Genomic DNA, 26,050 nt, shown 5'->3' on the forward strand with positions numbered 1-26,050 from the left:
ACTAAACCAATTTCTGATCGGATTATTACCTGACTTTACCCTAACTTACCCAAAGTGTGCAGAACCAACACCACTTACCCATTACAAAAAATTAGAAAAGATAACTTTCAAATTGACCTCTGCTCAGACCATTCCAGACCGAAATGGCCTCTGTTCAGACTCATAACAGACCATTGTCTAGACCACCGTGAGCTTGAACCGATTCACAGGCCCTCTAGCTTTGGTCTGCTGTCTGGAAACAAGGAGACCTGTGCTCGATTTTCGTCTGATCGCAGGTTACTTCGGTCTGGGAACTCAACCTGGGAATGGCATTTAATTAACAGGCTGCACAATCTAATATGAAATCAAAATCACACTTAACTTTGCCCACACAGGCATAAGAAAACAAACGCTTTTTGCAGTTAAAAGGAAACAGTTGATAACAGACTAAGTGTTCCAAAGACAAGAGTGGCATTCAATTCCTCGCAAGACAGAATGAGACGACCAGACTTCTCAACCGGAGAAATATCTTCGGGTTCCTACGGTGCACGCACATTCCATGACTTCCTTTACAACCCAAATTTCAACGAAACATTGAAAACGAGCAACAGAAAGGTCAAGTATGGACCACCCAAATTTTCTCTACCTCGATCAAACTCATCAGAGACAATGCCAACAATGCACGGCGATACAAGGTCAACAGGGAAGCCAAAAGCAGGTATGTTGATTTTTAATAGCCCCTGTCAGCCTCTTAAACGGCTATTATTTAGGCGCTCTCCTTTTTTTTACAATTCAAAGAATTTGAATTGTATTGGGGTGTGAAATGGTTTCGCTCTAATTTTAAAGTAGAGTGAGAAAACGGTCTTTGAACAAAAATTCGCTTTCTTGCTTGTGATTTTTTGTTCACATGCGGCAATTTCACTTTGCTTTTTACTGATTTTTCAATTTTTTTGATCGGAAATTTTTCCCAATTCATTCACTGTTCATTCTAGGCCTAGTTTTTCGTTAGAATCAAATTTACATTTCTTGACAGTGGTTTTTTGTTCTTGCTAGCGGCATTTTGACATCGATTTTCTATTTTTCTGTTTAATTGCTCTCGTAGAGAAGCAATTATTGTAAACGTGTGTCTTTTTTAAGCAAAATTTTCGCATGACCGCTTGATTTTTCGAGTGGCTTTTACGCCCTTGACTTTTTTCCGGCAATCTGCCGGTTTTGTTATAAATATAGCATGTATTTTATGGAACTGTCGACAATATCTTACAAACATACCGAACATTGCTTATGTCCGTCCTTGTGTGATCTACTGGATAGCTTCTCATTGTACTGCATGCCATACCAAAAATATCGCTTAGTGAATATTCGAACTTCACAAGTTCTCCACTCAAATTGAGGGCCCTCGATCTTGTTGACTCCTGACTAGGCGTTCGTTTCCTCTATTTTCGTGCACTAGACGTTCTTTAGAAGTAAACTCTGATGAGACTATACCAGACCAAAGTGACCTATGATCAGACTCAATTTAGGCTATTGTCAAGGCATTAATGCTCACGAAATACCCTGCTCAGACTTTTTTGCTCTAAAAATGTCCTCTGACCAGACCCACTTCTGATTAATTTGTTCTTCTGATGTGTTTAATTTGAGCTCAAAATTGTCTCATATAATTGATAGGATTCTATAAAGAGCTTCTATAAAGAAAGTATAGAAGAAATTGGGTTTCTATTTCAAGGTAGTCGCCTGGACAACCCACGAAGTGCTTCCATTACAACTGATCACAGGAGTTCCAATCAAAATGGTGGCAACGGTCAATCGCTGGGCACGACAACTTTCATAACTCAGCCGAGGAAAGGGTCGGGAAGCAGTGTGAGACGGAGTAGTCAGAACACTAACCCGAGTTCGACTGCCCGAAAAGTGTCCAATGACAGTGGAATAGCTCTTGAAAAGACACCCCGGCGCCACTCAACCAGCATAAATAATGATGACATTTATAACCTCAGTTATGACAATTCTCGAGTCTGACAAATGCAAATATCTGAAAAAAGCAAGTGACAACAATAATGAGCAAATATGCTAAAACTCAAATTTATATCTTCTATACCTATATTATAACTTTTGTAGAGTCTATCAAAAAAATCTGCAAACTTCTTACTCAATAACTTGTAAACTGCTCTCGAAAGAAGCTTAAAGTGATTATTGCAAACCTGTTGGTATCTTTTTATCCAAATTTTTTGCTTGACCAATTTTGCGCATTTGTTCTAGAACAGTCGGTGACTTCTCAGGTGACTTTATCAAGCGTCATTCTTCATATTGAGTGATTTCCATTGCTCTCACCATTCTGAAATCAAGTTTGTTGCTAAAATAAAAGTGATTGTTGAAAACATACCAATAAAAAACATAGCATGAAGACTTCCGGAAACGACTCGGAGTAGAAACTGACTACCCAAACTAGCAAAATGAACATCCTAATAGTTATGATAGTCAATTTAAAACAAAAACAGGCAAATTTACAGTGGAAAAATAACTGAAAACAAAACAGATGAAGAATCTGATAAAAAAATTTTATATAAAAATGCGGCAAAACAACTACTTTCAAAAACCTTTTGACACAACTTATTCTTATTCAGCAATCGACTGCCAATTGACAGAATAAGCGACCAAATAAATTATACAGAGATGATACAGCAAAAGAAAAAGAATTGAAGGAAAATAAAGAAAATATTTTCGACAAAACAAAAGAGCAAAATTTTCTCTAAATGCTAAAATGCTATTTCGCATCAAATATTTGTCCAAAAATTCTATTACTGCTTCTGCTCAGGTACGTAAATACCCAGCACCTTGCAAAAACTTATTAAACAATAAATTAGCAGAGAACGAAAAACTCGAAAAAAATAAGAAATTTCTATTTCAGTGAAAAGTGCAATAGCACTTTTTAGAAGCAAAACCTATAAATTAGTAGAAAGCCGAATATCGAACGCGAAAAACTACTGCGAGAAGCTTAAAACGAGCAAAAACATTTAAAAAAGTTAAGAAACAGAATAAAATCGGCCAAAATTTGATCAAATTTTCTCAATTATCTTAAATAAACAACTCAAAATCAGAAACAATTGTATGAAAAACCAACCAAATACACTATAACAAGTAATTTGAACCACAGAAGTCCCCAAATTTTGTAAAATGTTGAAAAATACAAAATTGGCCAAAAAAGCGTTTAACATGGTGTATTGGTAAAAATTGCCCACAATTGAACCGAAAACATCATGGCTTCATATATATGGTCAAAAAAGCGTTTGAACGGACCATTACTAGTTTGGGCAAAATTTAAACACCTAAGACGGAAAAAATGGAGTTTAAACTTTAAAAGCTGCTTTAAAAATGCCGCAGGTGATCAAAAAAATTCGCTCGCTTAACGAAAATTTTTTCACAATTACTTTTCTCGCTCTCTCTCTCAAAAATTTAGCATGAACAGAAAACTAATCTCTCTCTCTCTCTCTCTCTCTCTATATATATATATATATATATATATATCTTTTTTCTCAGCTCTTCAGCAATTTGACCCAAACAATTTGTTTTCATGCATTTTGTTTTCATATTTGTTTCAAATACAACCCAACAAAATTACCGGTAAACAGACGGTCAACCATTACTCCTCTTCGAGTCAAAAAAGATGCTCCACCAATACCCCCTTTTGTATGTTCTATTAGAATGAATAATAATTATTATTACCAGAGTTGTATCTTTCAGTTTAGAACTGTAATTTAGCAGATGATCTAAATTACATTTCACTGCTTGTGAATGGAAACTATTTTCCGACGCTTTGGAATAAAAGCAGAAAATGTGTATGATTTGCATAAATGCGAATTGATTTATGAATTTTTGGAAGATAAACATTATGAATTTTTGGAAGATAAACATTTGAGGTCGACGTCGTTCTTTTTTAAAAAAAATCTATGCTTCGTTCTGAATAGACTTCAATGCGCTTTTTTATTTAATTTTAAGTCACTAATTGACTGTATTTTTGTATATAAAAGAAAGCCTTTAAAAGAAATCTTGCTCTTCAATTATTTGTCATTGGGAAAAATTCATAGCTGATTTAAATCTTTACTTTAGTCTAGATCAAAGAGCGTATAATCTTTACTGCAATGAACAAAGTTATCTTATGTCTATTTCTAAGTTGCTAACTGACTGCTTTTATTGTCATTAAGGGATAAATTGTTTGAGGAGTGTCGAGAAACTATAATTCCAATTATTTTTATTAGCTTTAATTCTTTTCATTAGTTTTAAAACCCAGGTCGAGGTTTTGGGTAAATTTTTGTAAGAAATGCGGTGAATGCGGTGAATTTTTGTAAGAAATACGATGATTGCGGTGAATGCGGTGACAATAAATATTTCACCACATTTCTTACAAAAATTCACCGCAATTCTTACAAAAATTCACCGCATCGACTTTTGTTGCAAATTAATGTAAGAAATGCGGTGAAAGCGGTGAATGCGGTGAAAAAAGATAATTCACCGCATTTTACCGCATTTCTTACGAAAATTCACCGCATTTCTTACAAAAATTCACCGCATTTGCTTTCCAACGTTTACTCAATCTGATTTGAATTCACTAGAAATATCCAGCAAGTAAGGGACAGTTGGTGCAGTGGAATAAGCAGTTGAAAGCAAGCAGGAGGTCCGAGTTTCAAACCCGGGTAGGCAAGATTCTTTTTTGTATGAATACTGAAAACGCGGTGAAAGTAAATAATTCACCGCGATTCACCGCATTCACCGCAAAAAAGATGTAAGAAATACGCGGTGAATTTTTTTCACCGCATTTTTTTTTTTGCAAAAATTCACCGCCAAACCTCGACCCGGGAATGATTTTTGCCATTCAATTGTTTGAAAATGAAAAATTCATTGCTGACATAAAATCTGTAGGCTTGATTTTAGGCTGGCTCTAGTCTGTTTCCGGTCCTCCCTAAATTTGAGTTCCGTCGGGTAGCCCAAATGTACGTTTTGCCTCTACGGTCTTTTTCCAGAGGGCATGACCTGTTTCTCATGACGAGCCTAAATCCACATTTGTAGCATTTCACCTTTTTCTCTTGAAATTGACCTGCTGGCATTTCTCATAAGAATACCCGAAGATTTTAGAGTTGAAAGGTTTTGCTCAGTCTAAAAATTCTCAATGCGATTAATAGAGCTGCCAGCACAAGGTTAACTAATCTTATGAGATGGAAATTTCCAAGAAAATTTTGCAAATTTTTTGAATTTTCATTGATAATTAGTTTGAATATTTAAACATTTTTAATCCAAGGAAGCATCAATTTATAACATAAACCAGGCGTCAAGTTTTCTGTACTGTATGTGCACCGTTCAAGTTTAGAAGACACACTCATCATGAAATAAATACGGCAGCATGGGGGGGGGCTTAAAAGGGGGATGGTTATAGTGATTGGGTTTAAAGAAGTGTAACTTCCAGAGACACGTTTCGATAAAATATAGAAATTATGCCCTCATACCCTCATAACTTGCATTTACTGCATATAGTGAATGTCAACTACTTATAATGAGTTCTTGTAGCTATCGCGTACCTAAGGTTCAGTGACAATCAGTACTGATTCAGAACAATTTCAGAAAAAATTCAAGCTTCAGTACTGATTCAGAAGGAAATCAGAACCAACTGTGAAGTGATTTCTGAAATTCTCTAAAACTGAGCTAAACTCATAGAAAATAATCAGTATTCTTCTGAATCAGAAGATAATTAGAGAAAATCACTGAATCAGCTCTGAATCAGACAAAATCAGTGCAAAATGTGACCTGAGTTGGATTCTAAGTCAGTACTGAACTTCCCTTAGAGTTAAGTACGGGATACCAACAGCTGCATAACTAAGCCCTGAAAAATTACTTTAACGCCCGATTACTACTACGAAATCTGCTTATTGTCTTTAGATTACGAGTTTATCACACACAAGTACTACATAAGTAAAAATCCAAGTTCTGTTTTGTATTTCATTAGTGAGCAAGCCTTATAATACAATTCTTGCAAGTCTGGCAAGTCTTGGCCAAGTCTACGGTACCCCTTGCAAGTTAACTCCCAAGTCAAAACTAACTCTCCAAAAATCTTCGAGTAAAAATTTAGAATTTCAAAAACTTTTGTCATGTGTCATGATTGCCTTCGGGATTAATTTTTAGCAACTTTCCAGGGGTGCTCGTACAGCACCCCACAGTCATCCAAAATAATCAACGAGCAACCGGGGGGGGGAGTCGGATGAGGTCATTTTAATGGGGTTTCGGCTATTTTCATCAGATTTCAGCCGAACTAGAACCCCCGAACAGCCCAATACACAGAGTTGTTTTGATACCCAAATGGGAGAACAAAATTCGGGTTCCTTTGATGGTCCGAGCCCCCCCCCCCCAAGGTTGAGATGCAGACCCAAATTGTTTTATGATCAGACCCAATTGAGCGCACACCCGTGTGTTCCCAGACCGAAATTACAGGGTCTGGACGGAATTTCGAGCGCACTACAGTCTTGACCATGGTCTGGAGTTGGTCTGGTCAGAGGTCAATTTGTTCTGAAAGGTCTGATCATAGGTGTATTCGAGCTCACTTGAGTCTGATCATAAACGATTCGAGCGCAATTGGGACTGATCAGAAATGTTTTCGAACGCAGTTGGGTCTGATCAGAAATGTTTTCGAACGCAGTTGGGTCCGATCAGGACTATTTCGAGCGCCTTATTTTTTTCAATTTTTTGTTTTTTTTTACTGAGATATGTGTTATCTGCCAAGAGGCAACAATAAATCAGCGTTCTAATCAGAGACTTATCTTAAGTCCGATAACTCTGATCAGAAAAAAGTGTCCAGCTGATAGCAAAGGCCGGTCCCCTTAGGAAATTTGGATCAACTGGAGACCACGATGTTTCTTATAGAAAGCCGTCTAAACTCATCCATTGAGTCAGAAAAAAACACTAAACGGTATACTAAATAAAATTTGTTCTCAACAGTTGGGTTTCATTTTCTTTTTGCAATAGCTTTATAATTGTTTTTTCCTCAGATGAATTAAACACTGCAAAGATCAGTTTTTATGAAATGAATATATTATAGCAAAATTAAGAGGTTGGTTCATAGGTAAAAACTTCCTCAGAGTGCTTTTGAGTCTCATCAGAACCGGTTTCGAGCGCGCTTCGTTCTGATCATATATGGCTCAAAGCACAACTGGGTCTGACCATAAAGGTTTCGAGCGCAGTGGGGTCTGATCATAGTCTGATTATGGTCTGGGCAATGGTCTGAGTTTGAGTCTGGGCCACGGTCTGAAGATGGTCTTATGAGAACGAATCGGTTTAAAAAGTCTGACCAGAGACATTCCTTTGTATATATAAATACATATATATATATATTTATATATATATATGTATATCTATATATAATACATATATATATATATATATATATATATATATAAATATATGTATATATATATATATATATATATATATATATATATATAATGTTTTCATATATATATATATATATATACATAAATATATCTATAAATATATTTGTATATATATATACATATGTACATGTATTTTTTGTATATATATATATATATATATATAAACAGACAAATAATATATATATATATATATATACATATATAAAGTTATTTGTATATATATATATATATATATATATATATACAATGTATATATATATATATATATATATATAATATATACAAATATGTGTACAGATTTATTTATATATATATATGTATATAAATGTATATATATATATATATATATATATATATATATATATATATACATCTTTATATACATATATATATATATATAAAAACATCCTAATTTAATAAGTGTTTCTCTTGATAAAAACCATTAAGAATTTTTCATGATCAGCTTAATGAGCGACGTCTTGCCACAAATGAATTAATACTTTGTTCAGAAATCAGTAAGGTACAACTAATAATGGGCATGTGTGATGGTCCTTCTCTTACAATTTTTCTAATGTACGTAAGATGTTCTTTTTTAAGATGAGTTTGTTATTTCTGCTTTCTTAAGTTAATACTCTGGTCTAATTCCACTCGTTTTTTATTGTGTTGTTAGGAATTGATCACCAATAAAACTTTCTTATGTCTTTATGTTTATAAAACTATGCCATTTTTGTCCCAGAAAAAACGTTTGGAGGGGTTTTGCTAATTTTTTGGTTGCTTCTGGCCAAATAACTGTTATTAGAATTTTTTAAAGCTAAGCTCAGAAAACCTGAAGCTTTAATTGTAGCAATTTTTGAGTATATGATGAACTTTTTTGCGTTTTTAGGAACCTTTTTCAGCTGCTAAGTAGTATGGTTTCTCACGGGCGGGAGGGGGTTTTTGGGTGTTACTGAGTTTACAACGGCCGGGGCACACAAAACTTTTTTCGGTTCCTTCTAACATTTCGCGTTGCGTATCAAGTAAAACACGGGTTTTTTATCGCAATTTTCCGGGAAAAAAAGCGAAAGCTCTCTTTTACTGTAGAAATTGAACTCAAGTACTTTACGGTAACAGCACGCGAAGAATGCTTTTTGATTTTCCCATTGAATATTCCAAAAACTTTCTGTCTTTTACAGTCATTTCATTTTGTTTTCTGGTTTAGTTCTGTTTTTGTTTATTTCTACTCTCTACTGTATTTAAAATTCTTTAATTGCTTTCAAATAAAGTTCTGGTCGTTTTGAGAGTCTAATCTTAACATTTGTTTACTTATTTCAGTTGAAGCCTTATTCCATCATTTGTGCCCCAAATACTTTGAATTAATTAGAAAGAAGAATTAACTTAACTTCGAATGCGAGAAAACGTCGAGATAATTTTTAAATGTATTTGGCTTCGTGTAATTAATTTGCATTCAGTGTTCTAAGAAACCCATACGAGCTCCAAATCGGGTTTGGCGTTCAAAAAAAAATAGCCCGCCTAAAATAAGCGCAAACACTTTCTTTGCGGGCTTTAAATGAGAAACATATGTGATTTGATTCTGTTTTGTTTCTATTATTTAGAAACCTGAGCAATTTCAAACAAGTATCTCAATAATTACGTCTAGGCATTGTATCAAGAGCAATGTGTCGTGTATTAAATGCAGCAAAACAAAATTAAGTTTTTGCAAATAGCAAAGTTCTGGGGGTTCTGAACTAACGGAAAGAAGAAACTTTGTTTATTGTCAAGGTCACAGTTTTCTGTTAGAAAAGTTTCTTTCAAACGTGTTCTTTCAAACGGACAGCCGAACCTTTTTGAAATTCCAAATCCCAGCTGGAGTCAACTTTTATGGCTCTAATTTTGATCACAATTTGATCTAGTAAACTTTCTGACTTCTTCAGAAGTCTTGAAGGAGAAAAAAATAACACTTAATAAAAATTCAAACTATAACAGTTTCTCCTGAAGTGTAAGTGAGAATCACAAAAAGCAGAAACAAATTACAGTTTCCCAAAAACCTTTTTCATTCTATGCATTTTTCTGTGTAACACAAGAATCTGTGTTCGCTTGACTTTCAAACACTTCCTGCTTAGAATTATTCACAAATTATTGTCAATCAAAAAGATTCTTTATTCGTAGAAATTAGTTGATTCAAAATTGGTGCTCACTCAAGAAAAAAAACCAAGGACAGCAATTAGGGTAAACCTCTTTTTTCAATAATTATTTTTCGGATCCTAATATTTTTGACGCATGTACTTTACTTTAAAATCTAATTGAGCAAACTTTAGGCATTAAAATAGTGAAGCGACATGAAAAGAGAGCAGAGCAACGAGCATAATTATTCTCTAAATAATAATACAATTTATACATCAATGGGATTCACGTTCGAATAAATAGACACTTCGTCTTTTACGACAATATTTATATTTTTTTTTGAGTTGGTGTGTTTTCTGCTTTAGATGTTGACTGCTCAATTGGCTGCACAATTCTTTTTTGATAGTTTTGCAACTTTCACTTACTCTTTGTTCACCTTATTCACTTTCTACTGCAGACTACTCAAGAGCTTCTTGAATGGAGAATGGTTTCTTTCGACACTGATATGACTGCTATTGTTAGTTGCACTGCTTTGACATACGTTTTTTAAAACCCCTCTATCTCAATTTCGGTGTAACAAACTTGTTGGTAGAGTCCAGGATCATGCAGTATAAAAAATTTTTGTTCAACTTGTTGAACAAATGCTTCAGCTGATAATTCAAATATTAAAATCGAGATAGTAAGGCCCCCACCCACAACTTCTTCGATATCAGTCACATCCCCATCCCCCATCCAGTGTTATTTTTTGACACAATAAGTCCTCCTGCGTTGCTTTGTGACCATAGGATACTGAGTATGTTGAGTCAATATAATACCGTTTGTCCCAAAATTGCAGTCAGCGCTTTTTTCGCCTCTATTGCTCTAAGTTAGTAGGAACTCGATTTCAGGTTCGAAAATTTTTAAGAAAAGTTCCCTTGCAAAAATTTTTGCCAAAAACAAATCGGCGCAAAGTAAACCATATGTTTGAGAGCATAGGGTACAAAAGTTTTCAAAAACATTTGCTAGCTGCAGCGTATCTACTGACAAGTAAAGACAGTGAAATTGACCCACATTAAAGCAATCAAAGTTCCAAAAAATTTTGTGCTTTTCTAACTTTGATTTTATGACAGATGGTATGGTGTTTTTACCTGACAAAAAGATGATCCAATGTTTTAGAGGTGGAAATTTTGATTCTTTGAGTTGGTCTGCACATAAGTTTTTTAAAAAAACCTCTATTTCAGTTCCGGTGTAGCAAATTCGTTGGTAGAATCCAGGATCAAGCAGTATAAAAAACCTTTGTTCAAATTGCAGAACAAATGTGTCAGCTGATAATTCAAATGTTCAAATTGAGATATTAAGGCCCCCACCCACAACTTCTTCGATATCAGTCACACCACCATCCCTCATCCAGTGTTGTTTGTTGATACAATAAGTCCTCCTGAGTTGCTTTGTGGCCATAGGATAGTGAGTATGTTAAGCCAAAATAATACCGGTTGTCGCAAAATGGAGTCAGCGCTTTTTTCCCCGCCTCTATTGCTCTAAGTCAGTAGGAATTCGAGTTCAGGTTCGAAGACTTTTAAGAAAACTTTCCTTGCAAATTTTTTTTTCCAAAAACAAATAGGGGCAAAATAAACCATATTTCTGAGAGCATAGGGTAAAAAAATTTTCAAAAACACTTGCTAGCTGCAGCGTATCTTCTGACAAGTAATGATGGTAAAAGTGACCCACATAGAAACACTCAAAGTTCCAAAAAATTTTGTGCTTTTCTAACATTGATTTTATGATAGATGGTATGGTGTTTTTACCTGACAGAAAGATGGTCCAATGGTTTAGAGGTGGAAATTTTGATTCTTTGAGTTGTTCTTCATACAAGTTTTTCAAAAAACTCTCTATTTAAGTTTCGGTTTAACAAATTTGTTGGTAGAATCCAGAATCATGCAGTAAAAAAAGTCTTTGTTCAACTTGTTGAACAAATGTGTCAGCTGATAATTCAAATGTTAAAATCGAGATAGTAAGGCCCCCACCCACAACTTATTCGATATCAGTCACATCACCATCCCTCATCCAGTGTTGTTTCTTGATACAATGTGTCCTCCTGAGTTGCTTCGTGACATAGGATATTGAGCATGGTGAGTGAATATGATACCGCTTGCCGAAAATCCAGTCAGCGCTTTTTTTTGCCTCAATTGCTCTAATTTGGTGTTAATTCACCGATTCCGTAGATTGGTGCTCTAATGGAGCCATCATTCCCCATCAAAACTGATTTGAACAGGTCGTAAGTGAGTAGTACCTGGACGATTTTTGGGGATTAATTTGGCAGTTTTTTTCTGTTCACATGTAAACAATTATGCTATACCATCACTACATTTCTTACGCAGTTTGAGTTTTCTTTCGAATTATTTTGGTTTTCAAAACTTAATGTTTTAAACCATTTTGTATGCTTTTTTTAGCTATCGCTTTCTTGAACTAATGCTTTGCTTTGGATATAGTAAATGCTAATATTTAAAAGTAATGGAGCATGATATCGATCCGCCAGTTGTGATTGAGCATAATTTGGATTTGAGAGCACAGAATTTTTTCATTGATCGTCATCCAAGCTCGTCTTTAAACTTAAAAACCAGCAGATTGAGATTGTTTTCAAACAAATTGTTGTCCCAAAAAGTCAAAATTCTCATTCAAACAGTTTGATTCCTTTAAATTTATGTAAAGTTCGATTGTTCGTATTCCATAGGTCAACAAATTTGTGTCTGAGTATAACAACGAACAATCAAATTGTTCTTTCATTGTGTTTTAGTGAAATCAAACACCTACTTTTCGACAAGACCAGTATTGTTGCAGCCACTATTGTTGGCATATTTAGAATAATTTTTTTCTTCCGCCTTGTTTCCACATCCTGATCGTTCATGCTCTCGGCAAATATGAGACAATGATGAATTTTTTTTGCTTTTAAGCCCAGTGACGCATAGTGTTTTATAATTCACTCTACATCGGTCCTTGTTGTAAAGAGTTTGCAAAAGTTTGTTTACTTTCAAGCAACTCTTCAGATTGGTGTCATTCAAAAGTACAAACTCCTAACCACTCAGTAAAAAAGGTTTGACTGATTGCTTTGTAGGTGCAAGTGATAATCTTTTTGATAATCGTGGAGTACTTCTCTATAGTCATGTTCCATAGATCACAATCCAAGTTGGAACTGCATAGAACTTCATTTTGCTAAAACGGAAGCCACGCCGCCTCGCATTAAGTTTTCCAGAAAATCTAAATGGCCTCAGTCAGTAGGTAATTCGAGTTCAAGTTCGGACATTTTTAAGAAAACATCCCTTGCAATTTTTTCCACAAAGACAGATCGGCGCAAATTAAACCATATGTTTGAGAGCATATGGTACAGAAGTTTTCAAAAACATTTACTAGCTGCAACGTATCTACTGACAAGTAAAGACATTGAAAGTGACCCACTCTGAAGCAATCAAAGTTCCAAAAAAATTTGCGGTTTTTTTAATAAATGGTGTTTTTACCGGACAAAAATATGGTGCAATGGTTTAGAGGCAGAAACTGTGATTTATTGATTTGGTCAAAAGAGTCTATATAATAACAGGGTTAAAATGCCGTGTAGCAACTTTAAATAACTCGTCTGATAACCTCCGAAGTGCTTCTCAAAACTTCTAAAGTGTCGTTAGGCAGTGTTTTGAATATTTAGAATATTTATTTAAACAAAGTATTCATAAATCGAAACGAGTCAAGGAAATGGAGATCTTATCAATTTTGAATGAATTTGTTTCGTCATTCTGGACGTTCTTCTCTAAAAATTTTTAGCGTTAGACTGATAATTGTCTCATCGGTTTACTATAAACTTGTTTGTGTCTCGAAAATTGTGCAATGCAATGCATAGTTGGTGTAAAACATAATCAAATTTTGAGCAATAAAAGAGTAAAATTTTGAGTTCGACGTTACATAATTCAGAAGCCCAGCAAAAAAATTCAAATGAAACGAGAAAGATCCAAAACCTTACATCACTATCATCAAAAGCAAAATTTTTTTGCTCTTCAATTCTGCTTGATGGAATAATTTTAATTTTTCGAGAAAAAAACACGATGCTGCTGTTTTCTGTATGAATGTCACGCGATTTGACCAAGAAAATATATCATGCATTGATGTCCTCGGTGCAGTTGTGCCCAACTGCAGCAAAGCAGAAAACGCCCGGTGCCTGTTTTTTCTATTCAGCTGGATTTCGTTGTTTTTCTAAATCAATTGGTTTGCTATAAACTTCTTCCAATCTAGATTCAAGATAAAAAAAACAAGAATGTGTGTTTTTTGATCTAGTTCTTTGATTTGTAATCGTTGATTGAAGACCCGCTTTTTATGTGTTAGCGTTGCGAAAAGTGCAGCGTCGTAATCATGGCACAGATACTAATGCTTTTTCAATTATTCCGAGCTGCTACAAAGGTCAAAAAACTTTCTACAAAGAGCCGAACGGTGGTTAAAGGATATGCCTCAGATGTTTAACACCAATTTTTCTGGATATTTATCTCAGAACTTAGCAAACTTGTCCACTTTCAATCGATTCAAAGCTGTTCACAACACAAATCATTTGTTGAAACATTGCGAACAACTCGTCTTCGGATAGGCAGTCATAGTAGTCAATTTTCATATCAATCATGGCGAAAATTGTCACGTGCTTGTTTTTTCAAGTGTTTCAACACTGTAGCCAATTTAAATTTGTGAGTTCCATCACTTGTTTTGCTTTGCAGATTTTCATCTATCTGCTGATTTAACGAAAATAGTTTATTAAACTCGTCAATTTAATATGTGGGTTTGTTTGAACCCATACCGCCGTTAAAGGCTGATTGCACAGGTTTTGACACACTGTCTGGTTTCCTTGAGGTTACCTTTTAAACATACGGGCGCAGCCTGATTTGGGGATTCTTAATGAGTTGATTCAATTGTACCCAAAACAAGTAGTCAATCTGTGCTTCTCATATGTTGGACAAAATTTTCGTTGCTCATGAAAGATTGACTGCTGGATATGCAAACATTCTCTGTGGTGACTATGCAAGGACTAGTATGAGTCAGCACTGATATTTTTTTGTCTTTTGAAATTGCATTGCTTAAGAATTACAGACAAACCGTCCTTCTCATTTTTGTGAATCAGATATTGCTGACTTCGCAGACTAGTCCTATCGGAGAGATACTGATTGCAATGAGGGTAAGGAGGAGTCGTCTTGTTGTGTTTTTAGTTTCTGTGTTCTACTGAAATAAAAAAGAAAGGCCAATCGATTGCTGAGATGTTCAGATTTTTTTAAATCAACTTGTTAACTTCTCTTTTTTACAACTTTCACGGGAGAAGTGTTGGTCTTGTTGAAGTCAAAATTTTCGTTTGATTTTACAAGCGGAGCAAGTCACCAAGAATTTAGTTTCTATTCCCAGTTCTTATAATTTAAGGACAGGAATGCATACTAGACACTGAAAATTTGTTATTGCTTAACCTGAGCATTTTTATTGCACACATAGTTGGATACGTTTTGTAAAGAAAATACTTATTCGTATAAGATCTGTTGGAGTGTAAATTTATTTCGGTTCGTTTAAATGTTTGTACAGGACAACATAAGCCTTCGTTTGTTTAATCCTCGTTTTTGTCTTCACGGCAATGATTACTAATTTTTTACTCACAGAAAATCTTCTGGTTCTAAACGGAAGACTTTAGTACGACTTAGAACATTACAAAGTTAAAACAAATAAATCAAGTATCAAGATTTTTTTATCTTTCAGATGTCGTCATCAGAGGGAAGTCCATCCCACTGGAGCTCGAAAGGTGTTGCTGCGCAAACCAGACGGGTGAATGCTGCGACACAGACTCTAGCGAGTACAGAGACTGGGAATTTGAAGGGAAGTGGGCAGGAAGACCAGATGGAGAGGCTTATTGCTTCTGAATACTGTCTGGCCACTGCCATCGAGCTCTGCGGATAAGTGACTACGAGGCTCGTGGAGTCACTTCAAATGCAGAGTTCCGTCGCCCCACGATGTCTTATAAGTGGTGGATGGGTTCATCTTGCTTCGATTTATTGCCAAACTAACCTACTTTTTGCTTGTTTTTTACATAAAAACACAGTAATGATTTAGAAAACAGCCAGTCTGAAATTTCTAATCACGTGAACTCCACAACAGAACTAGTAGAACTCTGACTAGAACTGAAGTTATTATTCAATTTGTTGTTCAACACGTTAGCTTGAAAGAACTAAAAGCCGAAAAATAATTGATAGATGAAGAGAAAGCAAGAAAAATAATTGAAATCATTTTTATGTTTCATGCTTATGATAAACTTATACAACACACAGAAAGACAATGTTATTCCAAGTTTCTGAGTTTTGCTTAGAGTTTTCCTTTTTGTCCTGGTCATCTCCATAGAATAGAATTGGCTTCATTTTGTGTTTGGCGGAGCATAAATTTTCACGAGTGGCGACTGCCGTTGCATCGTAGTATCTATAGTACTATGCTCAGTACTGTTAGCAATGGTTGATACACTTGGTAAACGTTCAAATTAGTGAGTTTTTTTGTACCATTTTCGAAAAGAGATAGTGACGTTGAACTAACCATGTCCATTAATCTTTTAGAGAAGTCGACTAATTTTTTAGCACACGATCATGAGACTCTTTGTTTTTGTAAATTATGTTGTTTCTAGGTTTTTCATCCCGTAAAATGAATCTAACTGATGTAAGTCACAAATAGTGCGGTCTTGATTATCAGAAAAGGGACGGTTGAACAATTCATAACATATAGTAATTTCAAAATTGAACTATCGAATAGAGGGTTCTAGTCCAGGGACTAGGACAATCAGTGCAGGGCTTCCGAGGGAGGATCTTGATTCTGAATATAAAGAAAATTGATCGTAGAGAAATTTGGGAGCATAAAGTTTTAGGATTACAGCCATCAAAAACATTAACAATTTTGTTCATTCACGGCCGAATATCGACTTTGAAAAATTTCCAGAAATAAAAATCGTTAGTGAATAGGCATGTTTTTTGAAGAATTATAAGCTAGAAAACTATTTTTGTCCAGTAGAACAAATAGGTTTTTGGAATTGAACAAGTTTGAATTTGCAAGTTGCGCATTACTCTATCAGACTTGCATTTAGCTAGAAAACAGAGGGCTACTGGGTGTTGTGTCTAGTGTATGCATATGAAGTATAAATATTTATCTATATGTATGTGTGTGCGTTTGAGTTCAGATATTTTTTTTTGCTTTTTTGGATTGTTTTAAGAGCTGTTCTAATAGCAGCTAATGTGGCAAAAACGTGGTAAAAATTTAGTTGCTAATGAACCCAAGAAAAGAAAAAGATTCTCTTCCTTAGTTTAGACAACTGAAAAAGTTGTAGTGGTAATTTTTCTCTATGCTATGGCATCAGCCATAGAGAAAGATTTCGGCCGTCTGAATTTTGTTTAACGATTTTTGAGAGCAACAAACAATATGTTTGGGCTTTTGTGAAAAATTATGATAATACCGAAGCATTATAAAAGCAAATTGACGTTTGTTATTTGAATTTTAGTCAACGAATGTCAGGGTTTCTACTAAAAATTTACGGAAGTTTACCAGCAGAATCAACATATTAAAGCAAATGTAGTCAAAAAAACCAAAACAGCAGCAATTTTATCAGAAATTGAAAGAATCAGTTGAAAAACTAAGAGAAAGCACAGCGCGAAAATTCACTGGAAGATTGAAGAAGAGAACGGTTTAGTCAGTTGAAGACCAAAAAATCTTTAACAAAAATAAAAACTGTAACATAAAGTGACATCGTGCTGGAGAGATAACTATTTGTGTTCCATTAATCGCATTATAGTTAAAGCTATTTATGGACACTCTCCGGAGTTGTTCAAAAAAACATAAAAATCTTTCAGTTTTTGTATTTCTAATACGTTAACCGAATTGATTTTCTCTTCATCAAACAAGGAGATTAGCTTTGCCTGCTCAAAACACGCAATAGATGACACCTTCATTTATTTAACAGAAGGTAACACCGATAGCCAATTTCAATGTCACGTCCTGATTGAAAGCGAAAACAAGTTAACTTAAATAATGAGCTCACTGAATAGCATTAAATCTTTGCAATTCACAAAAATCAATGATGAAAAATTAGAATCGAATCACATTTTAGCTATATAAAAACAAAAAAGACAACAAAAAACAGTCCTTAGGATAATTAAATTGTGATTTCAGTACTTCATTAAAACTTGAATACCAAACAGCTCGAAAAATTGTTGATGGTTTTAACAATAGCAACCCGAGGGGTCAGCAAAGTAGACATTGGTTTGTCGTCTATATAGTAAAAGCCAATTTCCTGGTCTTCAAGATTCAGATGCATTAGCATTTATAAAACCCTATGGTTTGGGTCCGCCAACGACACCGAAAAGTACATGTTTGAGATGGTAACAACTTTGAACAAAATGTCAAAACTGTCTTCAACCTGAGTAAGTTATCAGAGTTTATTTTGTTACTTTACTTTCTGCAGTGATCTAAAAAGTAGTGTTGCGTTCTACTACAAGAAAAAGTTCTACACTTTCAGCCAGCGTTTGGGAGAACGTGAGGTCAACTGAAAATAAAAATTTGGTTACTTCATGATGAATAGAATTGTGAGAAATATCATCAGTAGATGTAAGAGCAAAAGCCGCGATGAAAAGATTTTTCTAATCCCCAAGAGATACACTACGTTCTGTGCCTTCCAGTACTAAAAACAATGCTTCAATTGTGTTGTAGAATATTAGTTTACGTTGTGTTGAAGAAGTAGTAGTTTCTACTACAGGTAAACAGTTACAGTAAATAGTGATCACGAGTAAACTGAAGGCTCGGAAATGAAAAGGTTTTGTCTGGTTTGTTGGTTTGTACACGGGTAAGCTTGTTTAGTTTTCATTGCAATAATCATCCGATGTACTGGCAGTTTCGATGATATGTCCTTATGCCGTCAATTTATCGTAGGGTTATCAAACACCTATCGACGCCACAAAAGTGCGAGGTAGAGCTTCCGCGAAACCAAACACAACAGTGTTTTTCTTAACTGCATTTCAAGTGCTTCTGGAACATCATTAGTGACTGTTATTCTTCAAACGTATGAGTTGGCTTGTACTAGCTTACCATAAAATTTTTCGCAACTTCTTTTGCATCTCTTTCGCAACTCATTAGAGCTTCTTTGGAAAAAAGTATGAGTTTTTATCACTCAAAAGATTCTTATCGTGCCTTAATTTTTGAGCTTTCTTTTTTTGCAAGGTTTATTCGTATTCTTAAGCAACAAGTTTGTTGAACGTCATGAGGGGACCCAAAAACATTAAATGAGTGGTATTAAGATCAGTTGTTTGCGACCACCTGTTTAACTGGAATAAGTTGTTTTTTAAATAATTTTTAGTAGTATAGTGACTTCTTGGGCACTCAACGGAAGGAGGGACATTAGTGTAACCCTGTTTTTGCAACGAGGGGACACAAAATTTTTACCGACTTTTTGATAGTTATTGGCGTTTTGATTAGAGTAGTCCCCCCGTTGCAAACACAGGGTTATACAAATGTCCCCCCCATTGCGTGTCCAAGATGACACGGTATTTTTCATCTAATTTTTTGGGATAAAAAAAACAAAATTTATCCAGGAAAATTTGTTTTTTTTTTTCACTGCAGAAATTGTATTTGAATACTTCGTGATAATTTCACGCGAAGAATACAGTCTGGTTTTCATTTTAAATATTCCGATTAATTTTTCGGTCATTTCGTTTTGTTATTTTGTTTTGTTTTGGTTTTGTTTGTTTCAACTCGCTACTTAATTTTTATTTCCCTCATTCCTTCGCAATTGTGTCCCGGTAAATTTAATGATCTAATCTTATTTTTTGTTTACTAATTATAGTTGAAGGACTATTCTGTTAAATTCGCCTGAAATAATTTCATTTAATTACAAAATGGAATGTTCACAATTGAATGCTTAAAAGCGGCGAGGTAAAACTTCAAACAAGGATTGCCTGGGTGAAAAAAATGTATCTTCTGTACTATGAAACGCAAAACCGCGCTGGTTTGAGAATGGTGTTTAGATAAACAACCAAATAAGTTCGATTGCACAAACACTTTTATATTTTTGGAGTCATTTAATTAGAAAACTGTTTGTTTTCCTAATGTTTTGTCTCTAATGAATAAAAAAACCGCAGCTATTTCAAGCCACATATTTTTTTAATTATTTCTGCCATTGGTACCAGAATAGAATTCTTGTGTATTAAGGTTTTAAAGAAGCAAGATAAAGATAAGTTTCTGCAAGCTGCAAAAATGATTCGAAGTTTTAAGCTGCTTGAAGGCAAAAACACTGTTTATTGTGAATGCTAAACAGTTTACCGCTACTATTACTTCTTTCAAAGGATTTTGCCCAAAAAAAGCTAAAACTTATTCTGTTTCCAACAAAATGAAAACAATTTTATGGCGTTTAAAAGCCTAATTACTCCTAAACATATCAGTTGAACAGACCACCAGCTGGAGTCAAATTATCTGTTTGTAATTTGTATTCCAGTTAAAATTTCAACAGTTTTAAAGCTAAATTTTTTCAATGACTTGAAAGCGAAATAAAGCAAAAGGCACTACTGATAACAGTCCGAACAATAGTAGCTTATTCTGAAATGTATATGAGAATTGCAGTTGCAAAAATCAAAAACTGTTTCAATTTTATCACAATTTTCAAATAATCAAAGCATTAATCTCTGTAGCACAAAGATTTCTTCTATCATAATTTTTACGCGTCTTCTGCCTAGATTTTTCAAGAATAGTTGTCAATCAAACAAAGCTCTTTCGTCGATATTCCTTTCATAAAATTTGCTTATCCGATATCCCAAATTCAGAACAGAAGACAGCAAGCAAGGTAAATACCTTGATGTCTTTTTTCTTCTAACACTTCCAAAGTTTGTCTTTTTTTCAAATCTAAACAACTGGCTGGGGAAATTTCCCAATTTTCTACAGTAAATTAATCAAGCAACGTTTAAATTCGGTAATAGAGCTGATATCAATTTTTCTGCTATGAATTTTAATACAATTCAAAAATCAATCTGAATCACTTTCAATTAAATGGACGCTTCGTCGTTTACGGCCATGTTTATAATTTTGTTGAGTTGGAAATTCTTCTGCTTTTGAATTTGACTGTTCTGCTGATTTCATTATTCTTTTTTTCCTAATTTTACAACAACTTTTTTTCTATTTGTTGTTCAAGTTCACTTTCTGCTTCAGACTCTCCAATAGCTTAAGGAATTATGACTGGGTTTCTTTCCTCACTGTTATCGCTACTAATATTTGTAGCAATTTCTTCATCTAACAAATATTTTCGACAAGAACAAAATTGATGCTCCATCTATTGTTGGTTTGTTCCAAAAAATATTTGTACTTCCGCAATGTAACCGCGACTAACTCAATTGAATCAATCAGAAAAATTTTCACTCTTTATTACGTTGAGCGTTTCTGTGGTCCTGTACAATTCTTTTTCAGTACGAACCAGTGAAAATGACTTTTACTTTCACAACATTTACCATAGGCGCAGTTTGTCCTCAGTATGAAAAAATTCACTTCAAATTTATTAGCCGCACGCTCGCGCATATATGTGTTCAGATCAATATAGAGTGAAAGCCGTTGATTTTTTGGGTAAACTTGAGGCAAGGATGAATTTTTTAAAGCTTTCAGGTCCAATAAAACATAAAGTTTCAAGGTACTATTTTGAAGTAGATAACGCCCCTTGTTGTAAAAAGTCTGCAAAAGTTTTTTCACTTTGAGGTTGCCGTTTAGGTTGATGTTGTGTAAAATTTCGAATTGATACTCACACAACCAAAATTGTTTGAAACACTCTTTTGTTGGGACTAACGGAAAATCTTTGTGATAGCCACGCAGGTCGTCTGGATATTCAAGATCACACTACACAAGGAAACCCCAGTGACTGTCATCTTTATTTTTCAGAGTTTTTTGTAATTTTGTAGTCGATTCACTCTCGAAGCCTGAAAATGGGAGTGGGAACGTCTTCATAATGCCTCCATATAAGTTGTTAACTTCTATCATTAGGCTAAAAGCATGCCCTTTGTTTGGATTGAATGTGTTCAAAAGATGATAATTGTTAGCTTCAAAACCGTTTTGCAAGCACAGAAGCCGCACCACCTGGCATCAAGTTTTCAACAAAATCTAAATGGTCTCTGTTAGTGAGTAATTCCAGTTGGGGTCCACAAATTTTTAGGAACTTTTATCCGGCAAAATTTGGCGCCAAAAACGTTTGAGCGCAATCTAACCCATTTGTTTGAAAGAAAGGGTGCAAAAAGTTTTGAACACGACTGCAAGCTTCAATGTGTCTACGGATAAGCATAGATCATGATAGTCTCCCAAACTGAAGCAATCAAAATTTCCAAAAACTTTTTGTGCTTTTCCTAATTCAGATTGAGTTGTGGACGGTACGTTGTATTCAGCTGACAATGAATTTATCCAATTGTTCATAGGTGGAAGTTTCAAGTAATCATAAATCTCAAGTAGATTCATAAACTTGAATGGGCCCGTTTGTTTGGTCTATATGTTCTTCAATGAAAACTTTTAGCAAAGATTTCAAGATTGCTAATTGCAGGTTTAAATTTCCAGTGGATAGTACTCTTAACTTAAAAGAAAAATTTTGATTGTTTCAACTCCTGCAATTTTGGGAAACAGAGTCGAATGTTCAAGTTAAGTTAAATAATGAGCTCACTGAATAGCATTAAATCTTTGCAATTCACAAAAATCAATGATGAAAAATTAGAATCGAATCACATTTTAGCTATATAAAAACAATAAAGACAACAAAAAACAGTCCTTAGGATAATTAATTTGTGATTTCAGTACTTCATTAAAACTTGAATACAAAACAGCTCGAAAAATTGTTGCTGGTTTTCGAAATAGCAACCCGAGGGGTCAGCAAAGTAGACATTGGTTTGTCGTCTATATAGTAAAAGCCAATTTCCTGGTCTTCAGGATTCAGATGCATTAGCATTTATAAAACCCTATGGTTTGGGTCCGCCAACGACACCGAAAAGTACATGTTTGAGATGGTAACAACTTTGAACAAAATGTCAAAACTGTCTTCAACCTGAGTAAGTTATCAGAGTTTATTTTGTTACTTTACTTTCTGCAGTGATCTAAAAAGTAGTGTTGCGTTCTACTACAAGAAAAAGTTCTACACTTTCAGCCAGCGTTTGGGAGAACGTGAGGTCAACTGAAAATAAAAATTTGGTTACTTCATGATGAATAGAATTGTGAGAAGTATCATCAGTAGATGTAATAGCAAAAGCCGCGATGAAGTGATTTTTCTAATCCCCAAGAGATACACTATGTTCTTTACCTTCCAGTACTAAAAACAAGGCTTCAATTGTGTTGTAGAATATTAGTTTACGTTGTGTTGAAGAAGTAGTAGTGTCTACTATAGGTAAACAGTTACAGTAAATAGTGATCATGAATAAACTGAAGGCTCGGAAATTAAATGGTTTTGTCTGGTTTGTTGGTTTGTACACAGGTAAGCTTGTTTAGATTTCATTGCAATAATCATCCGATGTACTGGCAGATTCGGTGATATGTCCTTATGCCGTCAATTTATCGTAGGGTTATCAAACACCTATCGAAGCCACAAAAGTGCGAGGTAGAGCTTTCGTGAAAACAAACACAACAGTGTCTTTCTGAACTGCATTTCAAGTGCTTCTGGAACATCATTAGTGACTGTTATTCTTCAAACGTATGAGTTGGCTTGTACTAGCTTACCATAAAATTTTTCGCAACTTCATTTGCATCTCTTTCGCAATTCATTAGAGCTTCTTTGGAAAAAAGTATGAGTTTACATCACTCAGAAGATTCTTATCGTGCCTTTATTTTTAAGCTTTCTTTTTTTGCAAGGTTTAATCGTATTCCTAAGCACCAAGTTTGTTGAACGTCATGAGGGGACCCAAAAACACTAAATGAGTGGTATTCAGATCAATTGTTAGCGACCACCTGTTTAGCTGGAATAATTTGTTTTTTAAATAATTTTTAGTAGTATAGTGACTTCTTGGGCACTCTATTGGCGTTTTGATTAGAGTAGTCCCCCCGTTGCAAAAACAGGGTTATACAAATGTCCCCCCATTGCGTGTCCAAGAAGACACGGTATTTTTCATCTAATTTTCTGGTATAAAAACAAAATTTATCCAGAAAATTTTGTTTTTTTTTTTTCACTGCAGAAATTGTATTCGAATACTTCGTGATAAAATTACGCGAAGAATACATTCTGGTTTTCATTTTAAATATTCCGATTAATTTTTCGGTCATTTCATTTTGTTATTTTGTTTTGTTTTGGTTTTGTTTGTTTCAACTCGCTACTTAATTTTTATTTCCCTCATTCCTTCGCAATTGTGTCCCGGTAAATTTAATGATCTAATCTTATTTTTTGTTTACTAATTATAGTTGAAGGACTATTCTGTTAAATTCGCCTGAAATAATTTCCTTTAATTACAAAATGGAATGTTCACAATTGAATGCTTAAAAGCGGCGAGGTAAAACTTCAAACAAGGATTGCCTGGGTGAAAAAATGTATCTTCTGTAGTATGAAACGCAAAACCGCGCTGGTTTGAGAATGGTGTTTAGATAAACCAAATAAGTTTGATTGCACAAACACTTTTGTATTTTTGGAGTCATTTAATTAGAAAACTGTTTGTTTTCCTAACGTTTTGTCTCTAATGAATAAAAAAACCGCAGCTATTTCAAGCCACATAATTTTTTAATTATTTCTGCCATTGGTACCAGAAAAGAATTCTTATGTATTAAGGTTTTAAAGAAGCAAGATAAAGATAAGTTTCTGCAAGCTGCAAAAATGAGTCGAAGTTTTAAGCTGCTTGAAGGCAAAAACACTGTTTATTGTGAATGTTAAACAGTTTACCGCTACTAATACTTCTTTCAAAGGATTTTGCCCAAAGGAAGCTAAAACTTATTGTGTTTCCGACAAAATGAAAACATTTTTATGGCGTTTAAAAGCCTAATTACTCCTAAACATATCAGTTGAACAGACCACCAGCTGGAGTCAAATTATCTGTTTGTAATTTGTAATCCAGTTAAAATTTCAACAGTTTTAAAGCTAAATTTTTTCAATGACTCGAAAGCGAAAAAAAAGCAAAAGGCACTACTGATAAAAGTCCGAACAATGGTAGCTTATTCTGAAATGTATATGAGAATTGCAGTTGCAAACATCAAAAACTGTTTCAATTTTATCACATTTCTCAAATAATCAAAGCATTAATCTCTGTAGCACAAAGATTTCTTCTATCATAATTTTTACGCATCTTCTGCCTAGATTTTTCAAGAATAGTTGTCAATCAAACAAAGCTCTTTCGTCGATATTCCTTTCATAAAATTTGCTTATCCGATATCTCAAATTCAGAACAGAAGACAGCAAGCAAGGTAAATACCTTGATGTCTTTTTTCTTCTAACACTTCCAACGTTTGTCTTTTTTTCAAATCTAAACAACTGGTTGGGGAAATTTTCCAATTTTCTACAGTAAATTAATCAAGCAACGTTTAAATTCGGTAATAGAGCTGATATCAATTATACTGCTATGAATATTAATACAATTCAAATACCAATCTGAATCACTTTCAATTAAAGGGACGCTTCGTCTTTTACGGCCATGTTTATAATTTTGTTGAGTTGGAGTTTCTTCTGCTGTTGAATTTGACTGTTCTGCTGATTTCATTTTTCTGTTTTTCCCTAAATTTATAACAACTTTTTTTCTATTTGTTGTTCAAGTTCACTTTCTGCTCCAGACTCCTCAATAGCTTAAGGAATTATGACTGGGTTTCTTTCCTCACTGTTATCGCTACTAATGTTTGTTGCAATTTCTTCATCTAACAAACATTTTCGACAAGACCAAAATTGATGCTCCCACTATTATTGGATTGTTCGAAAAAAAATTTGTACTTCCGCAATTTAACCGCGACTAACTCAATCAAAAAAATTTTCACTGTTTTTTACATTGAGCGTTTCTGTGGTCCTGTACAATTCTTTTTCAGTACGAACCAGTAAAAAGGACTTTTACTTTCACAACATTTACCATAGGCGCAGTTTGTCCTCAGTATGAAAAAATTCACTTCAAATTTATTAGCTGCACGCTCGCGCATATATGTGTTCAGATCAATATAGAGTGAAAACCGTTGACTTTGGGTAAATTTGAGGCAAGGATGAATTTTTTTCAGCTTTCAGGTCCAATAAAACATAAAGTTTCAAGGTAATATATTGAAGTATATAACGCTCCTTGTTGTAAAGAGTCAGCAAAAGTTTTTTCAATTTGAAGTTGCCGTTTAGGTTGATGTTGTGTAAAATTTCGAATTGATACTCACACAACCAAAATTGTTTGAAACACTTTTTTGTTGGGACGAACGGAAAATCTTTGTGATAGCCACGCAGGTCGTCTGGATATTCAAGATCACACTCTACAATGAAACCCCAGTGACTGTCATTTTTAGTTTTCAGAATTTTTCTAATTTTGTAGTTGAGTCACTCTCAAAGCCTCCAAGTGGGAGTGGGAACGTCTTCATAATGCCTCCATACA

General features: G+C 34.4%; 1 protein-coding gene across 1 annotated transcript; it reads left to right on the plus strand.

The window, feature by feature from the left end:
• The first annotated feature begins 424 nt into the window (after nucleotides 1-424).
• On the plus strand, nucleotides 425-2,077 carry LOC142342505 (uncharacterized). The gene is made up of 2 exons (XM_075393852.1): nucleotides 425-697; nucleotides 1,703-2,077. The coding sequence occupies exons 1-2, from the start codon at nucleotides 475-477 to the stop codon at nucleotides 1,990-1,992; spliced, it is 513 nt and encodes a 170-aa protein (XP_075249967.1). The 5' UTR covers nucleotides 425-474; the 3' UTR covers nucleotides 1,993-2,077.
• The last annotated feature ends 23,973 nt before the right edge of the window (nucleotides 2,078-26,050 follow it).

The sequence above is a fragment of the Convolutriloba macropyga genome, chromosome 7 (assembly GCF_964194025.1).
Source record: "Convolutriloba macropyga chromosome 7, txConMacr16.3, whole genome shotgun sequence".
NCBI lineage: Eukaryota > Metazoa > Xenacoelomorpha > Acoela > Convolutidae > Convolutriloba > Convolutriloba macropyga.